We start from the raw sequence: 14,800 nt of genomic DNA, 5'->3' as shown, positions 1-14,800 counted from the left end.
TCTGTCCCCCTGGACACTTTTGGTTGTTTTTTTTTTAGCAGTTTCATTCTGTTCAAGGACTTGCATTTCTGTTGTCCTTAGAACAGAATCACAGAACTGTCTGTGGGATCAAGGAGAAACGAATGCAGGGTTCAGGTCCTCCCTCAGAGGAGGTGCTGTAAGAGCTGCATCCATGTGTGCGATCTCAGCGCTCTGTCCCGTGTTGTGTTGGCCCTGCCTGTGGCCACACAGCGCTGTGCTGGTTACAGAAGTCTCTGCTGCCCAGGTTGCTTTATCAGCTCCTTGAGAGGAGTCAGGGTGAGCCCTCTGCCCCTACCATGTGCCTGAAGAATACCTCGGGCTGTGGTTGTAAAGCTGTGCGCGTTGTCTGCTGCCAGCTCCCTTTGGCTGTTGCTGGTGATGAAGGTGAAGGTGGATGGGTGAAGCAGGGTGATAAGAGAAGCAGGATGCTAGACTGCTCGGTTGCCATCCAGTGAGTTTGGGTGAGCAGCGGGGAAGATGTGGAGGCTTGCGGTGTGGTTGAAAACTCCCTTCTGTGAAGGGGAACCTATCAAGTACCGTACTGTTAAAGTAATTGTATTAAGTCTGAGCAAACGCAGTAATTATGGCTTGGAGTTTTTCTGTTAAGAACATTAACTTATTATAAGAGACATTAGTGACTTTTTTCAGTCAGTGATACAGTTTAATAAATTATCTCCAATTTTTGGGGTGAAACTGTGGCTGAGTGACTTGGTTTTTTTGTTTAAGACCTGGAAGACTGCAGTGGGAAAGGGCACAAACACCATGTGCACGTCCATACACCATGATTCCAGTTTGCTTGGGCTACCTCACATAAATTCATCCTGCTAAATACAGGGGAGGTATAGTTCTCATAAGTGGCAAGAACGTAGCTTCTGTAGGTGGTGGACTCCCTGGGTCTGCTTGCTCTTGTTCTGCATTTCTTTACACAGGGCAGCTCTTGACGTGACTTTCACAGGAGAGAGCCTGCAGCAGGCAGCAGTAACTTCTCCTCGGGCTGTGTTTCATAGCTGGGCTGGGGCCTCTGCTGCAGCTGAGCCGTGGCTGCAGGAGACTCTGTCATCTGCTTGAGCTGGCACCAGGGCCCTTCTGCCTCTGCCCTGCACTACCTGTCCCATACAGACTGCTGCCACGCAGCCTGCCTCAAACACGGTCCCATCACAAATGCAATTAATCCCTCATTATATCCATGCATGGGGACTACTTCATTTTTCCCAGTTACAGACAGGCCAGTCTGAGCAAAGTGTTTTAAAACCTTGCTTTTAATAAGTTTTTTGCATTACACAAGATTTAATGGTTTTGAGAACTGGTAATGAGAAGTGTCTGAGGAACTGGAGCAGAGTTGCAGGGTGTCAGAGGATGGGTCAGTGCATCACCCATGCTCTGATCCATTCCTCTCTGAAAACTGTCTTTAAAGCCCAGGAGGAAACTCATCTTGTTAATCATCTTACTGTTTATAATGCTGACAGATAGAAACACATTAGCTTTTTAATTAGTAAGGAGGAATGAATCACTTGGTGTTAGCATAAAACCAGATTTAATATAGTCAGAAGTGGCCTATGCTGACAAAGGCCACCTGCCATGCAGTTTGCCTGAGCCCTGTCAGTGCTGATTCTCTACACACTGAGTCTGTGAAGCTCGGAAGGTTTTTTAGCTAATCCCAGTAGCTGCACAGGACCAGGCACCTGCAGCATCAGTAACCCTGAAGAAGAGCTAGATGAGAATTTCATTTAAGGGCATTAGGCCCTAGCTTACGGGGGAAAAAAATACCCCAGTTGTACTACTAAAAGTACACTTAAAAATATATACAAGTGCGTATCTGTAGTCACGACAAAGGCAGTGATTGCTACATTAATAATTGAAAAGTTTTGTAGGATATGTGTTATGTTGATCCAGATCTGTTTAAGCTGCCATTCTTTCCTGGATTGGGGTTGTGTGCAGTGCACATGTGGAAAAGCACTGGTTACTGCTGTATTTCACCTGAGAAGTAACTGCCCCTCTGACCTCTTACAGGGACACAAGTTCACAGAACCCTGGGGTTGGCTCCTTGGCTCACTTAACCCAGACAATCCCTGCAGAAGCATCAGCTGCAGAGAGGTAGATTGCATGAGGAATTGGAGAGGTTAATGCACATTTAATGCTAAGTAGGGGTGTCAACTATATCTAAACACTCACTGCAACGTCCAGTGTCAAACTGACAAAGGTAGAAGAGCAGGACCAGCAGAAAGAAGGCTGCTTCCAGTGCGTGGAGCAGTTCCAGCTTCAGGACTTAGTTCAAGATGTGGTCATAAAACAAGGGTTTAGTCACATGAGTGACTTTTGGAAGTGTCTTACTTGGCTGCAACTTGAATTTAAAAAAACACAAACCAAACCACCAAAAAACCAGCAAAAAAACCCAAACACCCCACAGCCTTCTCTGGGGGAAGCAGGTGACCAGGACCTCTCTGTACCTGTGGCAATGAAGCATATTATCATCCTAATAGATCTATGCTATGCTTGAGATAAGACCTTAGGTACCCCATGGTGAGTCTTAGTGCTGGAGTGACTCAAACCCATCCTTTCAATGAGGGAGTCTGTAGTACTCAGACATCAGAAAGCACAGAGAGGAGAGCCAAAGCAGAAGGCATCTGTGTCCTAGGGCTGAGCAGAACCGTGCGCTCTGCAGGGCCAGAAGGACAGGGATCTACCCCAGAGTTGTGGCACCAGCTAACAGAACTGGTAGTTGTTGCTCTTGAGAAGAGGCTGGCCACTCTCTTCTTGCTCACAGGACTCTTCACAGCAGCCAGAGGTATCACAGCCACTGTCTTCCTCAGCAGTAGAGGGAAGGTTGGTGTAGTCCTTGAAAGCAAAAACAATGCCAAGTGTGTTTCAGTCCCTTCAGTGGTGTACATCATCTGTTTCAGCTGGAGATGCTAACTGTGCTGCTCTGCTGTGCCCACAGGCCATGGCTGGCTGGCAGGACAGGCAATGCCTGTGCTTTTGTGGAGCTGCAGAAGAGCCCATCACGAGGCAGTGCACCTTCTGTCCAGCTGCACACCAGGGGCCATGGGCAGGGCTGCTGCACTGGTAATCCTGTCGCTACCCACAGAACACTGAACTCCACTCACATAGGGCAAACGCACATCTCTCTTCCCCCTTCTCTCCAGAGGTCCTCACCTGCTCCTTATGCACCTCCAGTTCCTTCTGGATGAAGCAGCCGATCTGGTCGAAGGTGGGTCTCTGTGTGGGCTCCAGGCTCCAGCATGCCTGCATGATGCTGTACCTGCAGAGCCAAACAGGGACAGGGTGGCTGCAGTGAGCTGTTGCAAAGCTGCTGGAGGGGCTGCACCTTCTGGCTCTTCCCTGCAGCACTTTAGTTCAGGCACACCGTACTGAGCAGTCCCTTGTCTTTCTGCCTGTAAAACCCTTAGTCAGGATGTGTGTAGTACTCCAGCAGAAGGTGAGCACAGAAGTGGATAGAGCAAATCAATCTATCAACAAGGGGCTTTGTGCCTCCAGTTCTTTTTTCTTCAAGTTTAAACTCATTCCCCTGCTGTAACCTACTCAGGTTTGTCTTCTCATAGTCCAAGAGTAAAAAAGTAGCTGACTAAAAAAGAAAAAAAGAAAAGCCCCCACCAAGTTCAGAAATGTAGACATACAACATGACCTCTCCCATCTTCCTGTCCTTAATACCAGATAGAGCATCACCACTGCCTGCCTCAGGTCTTGCTTTCCTTCAGGAGCAAGAAGCAGCCTGGTAGGATCCAACCTGAACCTCAACAGCAGGAGCAGCAGGCAGACCTGTGACCAAGCTCCCTGTGCCATCTCTCTGCCCACTCCTCACGAAGCAGCTCCAGCCACCATCTCACCCAGTGTGTCCGTCTCAGCGCAGCCACTCACATTTCCAAGGGAGCAAAGTCGGGCCTGGCCATCTGGTATCCCTGCTTCACCATGCTGTAGAACTTGCTGTTCACCACCATGCCGGGATATGGACTTTTACCTGTGGCAGTAGCAGAAGCAGCTCTCGGATCAGAGGCTTTAACACTCTAGCCTTGGAGGGTGGGAAGAGGCAGCCTGAGGCATCACTACTGATGGCAGCCTGAGCCAGTGCTATGCATTCTCAGGGAGTTCTGAGTCAGAACAAATCATCCAGGAGCCATTGCTTTTAATGGTCCCTCTGGTAGCACAATGCAGTGTTTTATAGCCCTGCTAAAAGCTAGATTTTTGTCAGCCTTCCTCCTTTCTTGGAAACTTTTCTGCAGAGACATCAGGGCAATGGTAAGCCATGGAAAACAAAAGAGGTTTGCAAGCTTGCTTCTTTCTTACCAAGAGAGAAGATCTCCCAGAGGAGGATGCCGTAAGACCACACATCGCTCTGCACTGTGTAAATGCAGTCAAAGATGCTCTCTGGGGCCATCCATTTCACGGGCAGGCGAGCCTGGAAGAGCAGAGAGGCCTGCAGGCTGGGACAAGCTGGCAGCTTATGCTACACCCTGTCCTTCATACTCCAGCCTCACCCCCACCCTCATGCCATCTCTGGTTTCCATTTTAATGACTTACATTGCCTTTTACAACATAGTTGGAGTCATTCATGATATCACGGGCCAGGCCAAAGTCACAAATCTTGGCTACACGTCCATCTGATACAAGCACATTCCTTGCTGCTAAATCACGGTGGATGCACTGGGGAGAGGAGAAAGCAACTGAGACCCAGTCAGCATCCCCCAGCAGTCCCAACCCGTACCCTACAGCCCAGGCCTGTCATCAAAACAATGCTTGCAGGAGCAAGGGGAACATGTACTGCTTGAAAGGCACTTGAAGAAGCACTGTGTCACATACAAGGAGTATGGGCTCTCTTTCAACCACTTCATTTGCAATACTAAGACATTGTGACATTTCATGCCATGTCCTTTAATCACTCGTGGGGCTGTGACCTTCCCCAGGGCAGGAGGCTCAGAACCAGGGGCTGTTTGCACTGTGTCCTCATCTCTGAAGCAGTCATATGGTTACTCTGACACTCGAAATGAGCCAGCTCTGGCAGACACCTCCACGGCCACTTTCAGTTCCTTGTCCTCGGGGCAGCAGGGAAGCTGCCAGTGCAAGAAAGCTTCACAAAGTTCCTGACCTCAAGGAAAAGCTGGGGAGAAAGTGTTGAGACTGGCACAATGCACAGCCCTGGGCTCCACTCCGTAACACTGCCCTGCCTGGAGCCTGGGGGAACAGAGGCTCTGAGTGGAACACCAGTCACTGTGGCCCAGCATGGCTGAACCTGGCAGACAGAGCAGAGAGTTGCAGCTGCAACTTGCTTGAGCTTGGCCACCCCATCCAAAAACATCCCAAACCTCATGCAGACAGGATGGCTGGTGCCTGCTGGCTCAGCTGGCATCTCCCAGTTGGGGTGTCAGGGGCACTCACGTTCTTTGATGAGAGGAACGCCATGCCCTGGGCCACCTGGCTGGAGAACTGCAGCAGGTCAGATAGATTGAGGGGACGGAGGTCTTCCCTGCTTTCTTCTTCTTCCTCTGAGCTTTTCCCTGAAATTCAAAGTGAAGTTTTAGAGTTGCTGCAAACCTGGTAAGTAATGCAAGCTATGCTGTATTCTGGCTCCCTGGGGTTAAATCAAACAGGATGGCCAGAATAAAGAAATCATTATAACACAGAAATGAGCCTTTAACTCACGCCTGGCTTGTGCAGAATCTGATGATGCTGAAGATGATGATGACACAGGCCTCATTTCAACATACGTTTCCAAACCCTGGCTCGAAAAGCCACTGTCACTGAGGGAGAAACAACAGAGATGGAGACAGGCTGTTAGCAACCCTTCAGCGGTACCTTCTGCCTTTCTCCCTCTTCACTGAGAGAAGAAACCACATCCCTGCATGCAGGAAGTGGCTTAGCTGAAGTCTTAAGGGCAAAGGGAAAGTCAACATTGGGGCTGATTTGGAAAGGGGACCTAAGGTGCCCTGTGGTATGGGGCTCCAAGTACTGCTCCCCTTTTGTCAAGGGACTGCCTTTGGCTGATGGGGCACACTCAGGCTCTTGTCCTATAAAACCCGTGTGCCCAACAGTGCAGGAAGCCAAAAAAAGTCCTGATTCCAGATTGTAGGAGGTTAGGCTGGATTGAAACCTGGATTTATTGTTGGATATTCAACAACTGCTGTCAAAGACTTAGAGAAACCTGGAACTGTAACCAAGTCTAAATAAACACATTCCCTGTGGCTTTTACATCCCGGTATTCTGCGAGTCCCCAGGCCTCTGGCCTTAATCTCTCCGCAGCACAGCTCTCTGCACTTTTCCCAGACCCTGCAGCCGTCAGAGCTCTGCTCCTACCTGCGGATGTATTTCTTCTCTAGGTCAATGTTTTTGTAATCAGCAGTGCTCTCTAAAGAGGTGTCCAGGGCAGAATCCTGGATAATGAGGGATTCAGCCTTCTTTCGCAGGAAATTCAGCAGATCTCCGTAGCGACAGTACTCGGTGATGACGAGGATTGGACCTGGGAGAGGGGCAGAGAGGGTTCATTAAGAAGTGATGCTACTGTGACCTGTCCTGAGGATTTCTTTCCCTGGGAGGGGCAGCAGAACCCATACTGCACATAAGCATGTCTGGAAATGGCAAACCCATGGGCCCTTGCAATGCTATACAATCAGAAAAGACCCCTGGGCTCATGAGCCATCTCCGTTGTGAGACTGAAGAGAGGTAACAGCCTCCAAGGAGCAGGCCATGGAAGAGGCCCATGGGGGAATCAGGGCCGTGGGGTCCTACCTCCATAGGTACATGCTCCCAGCAGGTTAACGATGTTCTCGTGGTGTCCCAAGTGACTCATGATCTTCAGCTCAGACATGAGAGCCTCCTGCTCATCTGTATCTGCCGAAGCTACAAGAAACAAGGGCTGTGTGAAGGAGGGAAGGACAAGGAAAAGATGGTGGGGGAGGAGGGAAAAAGTTGTAGACAGAGATGGAACAAAAGGAGAAGACACAGAGAGAAAACCGCGTCCTCTGTGCCTCTGGCCATGCGTGTCCCCAAAAATGACAGCAGTGTGATTCCAGCACTCAGTACTTGTGACAGAAACATCTAAAAAAGTAGATGCTGCAGCGTGAGAGCACCAACACACGGTGAACACACATTGCGTCATGCTCAAAGGAGTGTGAGGGATTTCAAGCAGGGATTTGCAGGGTGCTCTGGACTTACACTTTAGCATCTTCACAGCCACTTTGAGGACCGAATCTTCTTTGCCCAACCCAAAAGCAGTAGCTTCTACCACTTTTCCAAAGGCTCCTGCTCCAAGAGTTTTTCCTGCAGAGGGAAAAAAATGTGCTTATAAGATGTTTATAGAAATAGATTGAGCATTTGTCTTGCACACAGCCTTGAAGAGGATGTCTGGTGGGTGGGGATTCCTGCCTAGCCCAGACAAGATGACACATCCCTTAGTCAGGAGTTGGTTAACGTCTGAGGGGAACTCTACTGTGAGCAAAGATGCTATGAAAGGGGCCACGTCCAAACACGGGCTCAGCAGCTCTATGCATTAGGAATGATCCCAATTGTAAAAGGAGGGACACGATCCTCTCAACCTTCCTTGGAGGAATGGAGGGTTAGAGAGAGGTAGCATTTGCCACCCTGTGTGTAAGAGGGCAGCAAGGCCTGGTTAAGAATGTTGCTGTAATGTCTGGATGCAGCTTTGGATATTGCCCAGTTGCTTTGGCTCTGTCCCTCGGAGCATTTCAGCTCTGTGGAGAGCTGCATGCCACCAGGCAAGCATCAGGGAAGGTTTCTTACCAAACTGAAGGTTATTCCTGGGAAACTCCCATTTTTCATTGTATGGCAGCTGAGTGGGATCGATAAAGATGTAGTTATTCCCTTCACAGGCCTCAATGATCTTCCATCGCACCTGGTACTTGGGTTTCTGTCAGGAAGACACTTCAGTTATTCAATGTTCCTCAAGTCCTGAGGGTTCCCCAGTCCCAGCACGCACTCTACCTCCCACCCTGCAGGCACAGAGAGAAGACTTAGGTTTCAGCCCATCAAATATTTCTTGCTTTAAACACAGACTGAGTGAGAGAGGCTTTGTCTGGACAGCCTGGTCGCTTTGCTGTTAACAAAGTCCCTCCAAGTTTTCACCCGTGACTGAGGGAGGCTGTCTTGCCTCTGTCACTACAAGTCGCCCATTGCCCTCACTTGGGATGGCAGAGCTGTGACAGTCAGTATGTCCCACCAGACCAGTGGCTGACAGTGCCCAGCTGGTGCTGGAGGGAGATGTCCCCTCTGTGCCTCCTTCCTTGGTACCCCGGGTTGCTGAGCACAGCAGAACAGTGGAGCTGGCCTGGCCCTGCTTCCCTTACAGGGAAAAAAAAAAAGAAATGGAGAAAGAGAAGTAAGAATTTCTTCTCTTTTCCACAAATCTCATGGCAGAAGTAACCAGGCAAGGACAGAGAGCAGCAGTGCTGGAGCCTGGGGGCAGGGGCAGCTGCCAGCTTGTGCTGGGTGTTGTCATTCATGTTGAGGGGGCTGGGGAGGCAGGCTGGAGACGCAGACACAGAGAAAGGCAGTGAAACAGTTTAACATGAGAATACTGTGTGCAGCCTTTGCTCCTGCGCAAGGAGACAGGCAAAGAGAGTGGCAGAGGCGGTCTCAGGTGCATCAATGCAGACACAGGGAAGCATGGGTGGAGTGACCATGGCTGTGACACCTCATGTCTCAGCTGCTGTGAGGTGTGTGCTGAAAGCCTTTTCCTCACTACTTCCCCAGATAGTTGCAGAGAAGGATGCAGCATATGGGCAGAGGCTCAAAACTGGGTTAGCACAGATGTGAGTGACCATAACAGCTGGATTCGATGATCTTAGAAGTCTCTTCCAACCTTAATATTCTATTCTATTCTATTCTATTCTATTCTATTCTATTCTATTCTATTCTATTCTATTCTATTCTATTCTATTCTGTTCCGTTCCCAGGGCAAACAGATACGCAGTTTTGATGCAAACCAACTGTTTGTTTTCTCCCCCCTGACTGCTACTTTTTTCCTTGCTCGAGCTGAACATCCATATCCATGCAGGCTGTGGAAAAAGGCCCTGACAGGATGTTTCAAGTGGCACAGTTTCTGGTGGAGGTCCCTCAAAAAGTGCCACATGCACTCAGTTTATTTGCTGTTCCCTCCTCTCAGAGGATGAGCATTGCTGCTTTCTGCTCCACACTTCACCTAGCACTGTAGCAAGCAGCTGTGGCTCAAGAAGCCCATGGCTAAGACAGATAATTTATTAAAATGTCCTGCTTCTCTTGGCCTTGCCAGACCTTCCTAAAAGCTACTTCTTCAGAGCTATGCTTACACATCCATCCACCCCTCTGTCTCTCTGGACTACTGGCCAAAGACAGCTCTGCCTGCAAAGCTGGAGGTGCTTTTTTGGGAGAGGGCTCTGCTGGAGCTTCTGACAACCGGCACCAGAACTCTGCTGCAAAATTTGTAGCCTTGATGGGGTGTCAAAGGAAGAATGCCAAAAGAGAGAGATGAAAAATAGGAGCTGTTCACCCACTGACGAAGTAAAGGTGGCTATTCATTGGTACAGTTTATGTAAACAACAGAGAAGGAATCCAAATGCTGAAAATTAATCTTGCAGAGAAAATGAGGCAAGTTCTTGTATAAAAATAGTGACCAAGTCTTCCTGGATACAAACGCCTTCTAACATCATCCTGTTTCCTCAGAAAGACAGATTTTTATAAAACAGGGAAGAGAATAAAAAGTAGATGCAAGCCACCAACCACATTTTTTTTCTTTCACTCCTTAATTCAGTCCATGGATTCATGGGGACCAGAGCAAAACCAGCTGCAATTGACGGCACAGAGCAAACAACTTTGTCTGGCACCAAAGAGTACCCACATTGATCTCTGTGCTACAAAAGACTGAGGGACCAAGGTGGGAGAGGTGTTAACACACTGGGTTTGGTGCAGGAGCCTTGTCCTGCAGCAGGAAGGCTCCTGTGGAAAGTTGGGAGGCAGTGGAGATGAGGGGGGAAGCTCGCCTGGTACCTCCAAGCTGAACGCTCCCTGTCTGTGGCTGCCAGCAGACTGCATGGTCTCTGAGGCTGGGCAGGCCTTGCAGCCCTAGCTACGCAACAGGGAGTCTGACCTGGTTGTACTTGTAGAGGAGGAAGAGGAGTAGGAGGAGCAGCAGGACTGATGTGCCTATGCAGGTGGAGAGGATGGGGCTGAAGAGCGTGTTTGGGGGAGCCATGACATTTCCTGGAGGAGCAAAAAAACAAGGGATGAGTAAAACACTCCTGGTTCAATCCCATCTCTGGGAGCATTTTGCCCAGCTGTTCACTTAGGCTTCCCCTATATGCAGTTCAATCCAACGCTGGCTCAGAGACACCCAGAAGAGCTGCTGGGAACTGAAGGAAGTTCTTGATGCCAAACTCAAGGCTGAAAGAGTTCCCCCTGTGCACCCCAATTTCTGCACAGACAGCACCAGGTACAGGTCAGAGGAACTGGGGACCAAGATCTATGCAGCAAGAACAAGCTTATCAAAAGAAGCAACCCTGGACTCCAGCAGGCTGAGCAACAGCTGACTGTACTGTGCCCTGGAGCTGGGTCCTGCAGTTGGCGTTCATGGCATGGCTCAGCCTTTAGCAATGCCCAGCCAGCAATTCCCACATAGCTTTAGGACTGGCAAATGCCAAAGACTCCTCCTCCTGTCCTCCTCCTGTGAGGACAGAGGGCTTGTGGAATCTATTCCACCTCTCTCACAAGACAGTAGTGATATACATCTAGGAAGATGGGCCCCGAAAAGCCACCAGATTCTCCTCCACTCCTCCAAACTACCAGTTTATATCTTACTGGTGATGGTGAGCGAGTGAAACATGTCAGAAGCATTCCCCTCTCTGTTAATGGCCACGCAGCAGAAGGTGAAATTGGCACCCAGCTCCTGGAAGGTGATGGTGCTCTCCACCTCCACCTCTTGGAATGGCAACATGTTCACCACCTGGGGTCTGGAGTCATTCAGCAGCAACCTATAGTCCTTGTCGTATCTGCAGAGGCATCAAACAGGAGAGAATGAGTGTTCCTCTGCAGCACAGTTGCTCATAAGTGAATTGGTGCCTGTATCAGACTGGAGAGGAAACACTGGGAATTTGGGTTGCGGGTATGAAATGTATTACTCACTGCCCAGTTAAAAACCTCTCTGTGAACATCAAAGCCCTGTATAGACAGAGCCTTAACTGCTACAGCTGTGTTCTGGCAGCAGTTCCGTCCTTGAACAGATCTGGTACTGAGACACAACAACCTTCGTCCAGGCAGCTGCAGTTCCCTCCCATCACACTGTAGATCACTAAGCCAGTGCTCTGCAGAGCCTCAGACCTATGGAGGTCCCATTAAGATGACTAAGACCAGCCAGGAGGTAGTTCTGCAGCAACATAGACCAGAGCACTTCTCCAAGGGACTCACATGTTCCTTGGAAAAGCATTGTGAGATGATGAATCACAGGTGGCTGAACTCTTCAATCTCAGGACTTTAAGAATAGTACACCTGCCTCCTCTCCTCAGTCCCCAAGAACCTCTGTGTTTTAGCAGGGCAACATCCCTGTTGCTGCTACTGAACAGGCTCTGCTCTATCACCTGTAAGCAAGGCCATGTGGTCCTGCTCAACAAATGCCAGCATAGCAAGGACAAGTGCATACCTTGGATGTGCTCAGTCTCCTGAGCATTTCTTACCTTTCGGAGTGAATGGGGCACTGGTACCACTCAATCCGTGGGGCAGGGTAGCCAATGGCCATGCATTGAAGGATGCTGGAATCGTTGGCTAGCACCTTGATCTTGCAGACCCTTGGAGGAGCTGTTGGGGAAGACAGATAAACAGTGAGTGCTGTGACTAGAGAAAGAGCACATTCCCAGTGCCCTGATCTACTTTCCAGGTGTGCATGCACAGGTTTGGGCTGGGTCCCAGATGCAGTCTGGCTGTGTGTCCTGTGGTTGCTGGGCTGGAAGCACCCTGGTACCCCATGCTACTTGCTGCCAGCTGGGCAGCAGCCCCAGGGCAAACGGGGTGAAAGAATAGGCAATGCTAAGCACTTACATTTCACAGAGATACTGAAGGTCACTGATGCATTGGTCTCATTGTTGAGGGCATAAAATGTATAGAGACCTCCCTCTCCTTCCTGCAGGCGGTTCAGGAAGAGTGTGTTGTTATACCTGCTCACACAGAGAGAGTACACACCATGAAGAAAGCTGTGCTGAGGAAACTCAAACACTCACCCAGTCTTTGCTCAGCAAGATGCTGCTGCTTCTTGTGCCCTGGAATGAGCGAACACTTCCCAGCACTAATCCCAGGCCATGAGGGGCATCTGCTGCTTGCTTCTTCAGGGGAGGCAGGAAGGGTCTGATCTTCCTTAGAGGAAAGACCTTTTGCCATCAAGGGCACAGCACTTCTGAAAGGCTACAGGTGGGTGAATGCTCAGAAAGAAAGGAGAGTTTAACATTTAAATCATTGCCTTTGAAGGGCTAAAGGATGATGGTCCTCCTGCCTTTGACAGAATGAATTACTCCTCTCATTTCTTAGCCCATCAAGTCATGGTCCCACGCACCCACTCCCCTCTGCCTCTAGATGGTTTCTCAGATCCTGATACAAGAAGGTTTGCCCTAGAGCCATAATGCTTGTTGAGTGACACAGTTCCTCTTGTGGATTATTTTGGGTTTCTAAGAAAATGAAAGGGGAATTGTCAAGACTCCCCACCAAATGAAATTATTCTCCTCCTTTCAGTCTCCTTTTGGCCTCAGTTGGCTGTAGGCTTTGGAAGAGCAGGGCTGTGCCCTCCATTAGGTCTTCACAGAATCACAGAATGTTAGGAGGTGGAAGGGACCTCAAAAGCTCATCCAGTCCTGCCAGAGCAGGATCACCTAGACCAGGTCACACAGGAACAAGTCCAGGCGGGTTTTGAATGTCTCCAGAGAAGGAGACTCCACAACCTCTCTGGGCAGCCTGGTCCAGGGTTCCGTAACTCTTACAGTAAAAAAGTTTTTCCTCATGTTCAGATTGAACCTCCAATGCTCCAGCTTGCACCCATTGCCCCTTGTCCTGTCACTGGCTATCACTGAGCAGAGCCTGGCTCCTTCCTCCTGACACTCGCCCTTTACAAATTTATAAACATGAATGAGGTCACCCCTCAGTCTCCTCTGCTCCAAGCTAAAGAGACCCAGCTCCCTCAGCCGCTCCTCGGAAGGGAGATGCTCCACTCCCTCCATCATCTTTCTGGCTCTGCACAGGACTCTTTCAAGCAGTTCCCTGTCCTTCTTGAACTTCTTGAACTTATGTGTCTTATCCACATAACCATGTTACTGGCTTCTCTTGATATGGGACATACAGTGCCACTCGGTACATACACTCTCTAGACTGCAGAGTGTGGGACAGGTCTGAGAAGCAATAGGGGAATTCAGGTTTTTTTTACGGTTCATCCATTCCTGTAATTTTTTCCAACAAGGACAGTGTGAATTTGAACAACCAGACCACAAATATGACAGTGACTTCCACAAGGTTTTCTGAAGAGAAGGCTGCCAAGTTAGAGAGAGGCGGTGTCCTCCTTGACCTGGTCAGACCTGCTCCCTGTGGTTTGCTAGTAATGCTGGAAAGAAAAGACAGTGAGGCAGAACTGTTCCCTCCTTAAAAGCAGAGAGTTTTCTGTGAACCAGTACCAGATGGACCTATCTCACAAGGAAAGCATTGCTGGAAACATGCTGTGGCCAGTGCAGAAGAGAAAGAGCACATACCAGTTGTTTCCAGAGATCATTTCGCCATGGAATGTGGTACTCTCAGAGTTCTTCAAGGGGTTCATGTGCTTCCAGCCCCAGTGGAGAAGTTTCGGGTAAGCCTTAATTTGGACCTGCAGCTTCAGACTCTCTCCCAAAGCAACCTCCTGGCTGGTGGCTTGCACTGGGGTCAGGAACACATAACCTCTCTCTGCAGGATGAAGGAGAGTGTGACCATCAGAAGGCACATCCAAAGACCTGAGACAAGCTTATAGCAACTTCATAAATAGACCATTATTGGAAAAGGCAGCTTCAGCTGGGAGACTGCAGGAGGGAATGAGGCATTACACGCATCTTGCCAAAGGAGTAGTTTTAAGTTGCTTCTTTGTCACGGCAGCTTGGATTACACTCTGCCTGTGGAAAACCTTAGTGAACTCTCTTCAGAAAAGAGGTTTTCCATGCTGTATCCTAATAAGTGATAAGGCTAAAACTGTATCTCCTGATCATCCATAGAAGACTGGTCTCTTAGCTAAACTCCTGCCTTCTCACTTAGAAACAGCTTGGACAAAGCCCTCTTTCCCACCCTTGGTATGCAGCAGATTTAGGTCATCAGCAAATCCCAGCCTATGAGCTGCGAGGGTGAAGGTTCCATCTTGAGATGCAAACAAGGGTATAATAGACTCAAATCCTCCTATGTGGATCTGTTACTGGAAGAGACAAAGATCCATACACTGCTCATGTGGCTTGCCCTTCCTTCTAGCCAGCCTTTCCTGGTCTTCAGCATAAACTTGCTACTTTTTTTTTTGTTTTAAAGCTGTTTATAAACACAAAGAAACTGAGAAGAGCTTTCTGACTTTTTTATCCAGAATCCAAAAAATGTCCTGCCCCTCAAGACGTGAAGGTAACACCAGTTCCTTTCCTAGCAGCTCCACAGTTCTCACGTGAGCCTTCAGGCACAAAGAGAATGATGTTTTCAACAACAAAACTAGGATCAGGATGGAGTCAGAAGCAGCAAATACTCAAGGCTAATGACCTTTCTGGTCTTTTAGGAAACCACTCACCTACTACCTGAAGCATTGTTG

The 14,800-nt window shown here is 49.1% G+C and overlaps 1 protein-coding gene across 1 annotated transcript in view; it reads right to left on the bottom strand.

The window, feature by feature from the left end:
• Nucleotides 1-2,626: 2,626 nt before the first annotated feature.
• Nucleotides 2,627-14,800, bottom strand: part of CSF1R (colony stimulating factor 1 receptor) — a 19,859-nt gene continuing 7,685 nt past the window's right edge. The window contains exons 6-21 of the mRNA XM_010185075.1: nucleotides 13,740-13,962; nucleotides 12,052-12,167; nucleotides 11,691-11,811; nucleotides 10,819-11,009; nucleotides 10,112-10,224; nucleotides 7,771-7,897; nucleotides 7,186-7,290; nucleotides 6,760-6,870; nucleotides 6,328-6,490; nucleotides 5,677-5,774; nucleotides 5,413-5,531; nucleotides 4,558-4,680; nucleotides 4,324-4,435; nucleotides 3,898-3,997; nucleotides 3,175-3,280; nucleotides 2,627-2,856 (exon numbers count right to left, since the gene is read on the bottom strand). Of these exons, the coding sequence (XP_010183377.1) occupies nucleotides 2,725-2,856; nucleotides 3,175-3,280; nucleotides 3,898-3,997; nucleotides 4,324-4,435; nucleotides 4,558-4,680; nucleotides 5,413-5,531; nucleotides 5,677-5,774; nucleotides 6,328-6,490; nucleotides 6,760-6,870; nucleotides 7,186-7,290; nucleotides 7,771-7,897; nucleotides 10,112-10,224; nucleotides 10,819-11,009; nucleotides 11,691-11,811; nucleotides 12,052-12,167; nucleotides 13,740-13,962 (2,060 nt within the window). The 3' untranslated portion in view covers nucleotides 2,627-2,724. The remainder of the gene's footprint in view (nucleotides 2,857-3,174; nucleotides 3,281-3,897; nucleotides 3,998-4,323; nucleotides 4,436-4,557; nucleotides 4,681-5,412; nucleotides 5,532-5,676; nucleotides 5,775-6,327; nucleotides 6,491-6,759; nucleotides 6,871-7,185; nucleotides 7,291-7,770; nucleotides 7,898-10,111; nucleotides 10,225-10,818; nucleotides 11,010-11,690; nucleotides 11,812-12,051; nucleotides 12,168-13,739; nucleotides 13,963-14,800) is intronic.

The sequence above is a fragment of the Mesitornis unicolor genome, unplaced genomic scaffold (assembly GCF_000695765.1).
Source record: "Mesitornis unicolor isolate BGI_N332 unplaced genomic scaffold, ASM69576v1 scaffold10965, whole genome shotgun sequence".
Classification (NCBI taxonomy): Eukaryota; Metazoa; Chordata; class Aves; order Mesitornithiformes; family Mesitornithidae; genus Mesitornis; species Mesitornis unicolor.
This window is presented reverse-complemented; position numbering and strand designations above follow the sequence as displayed.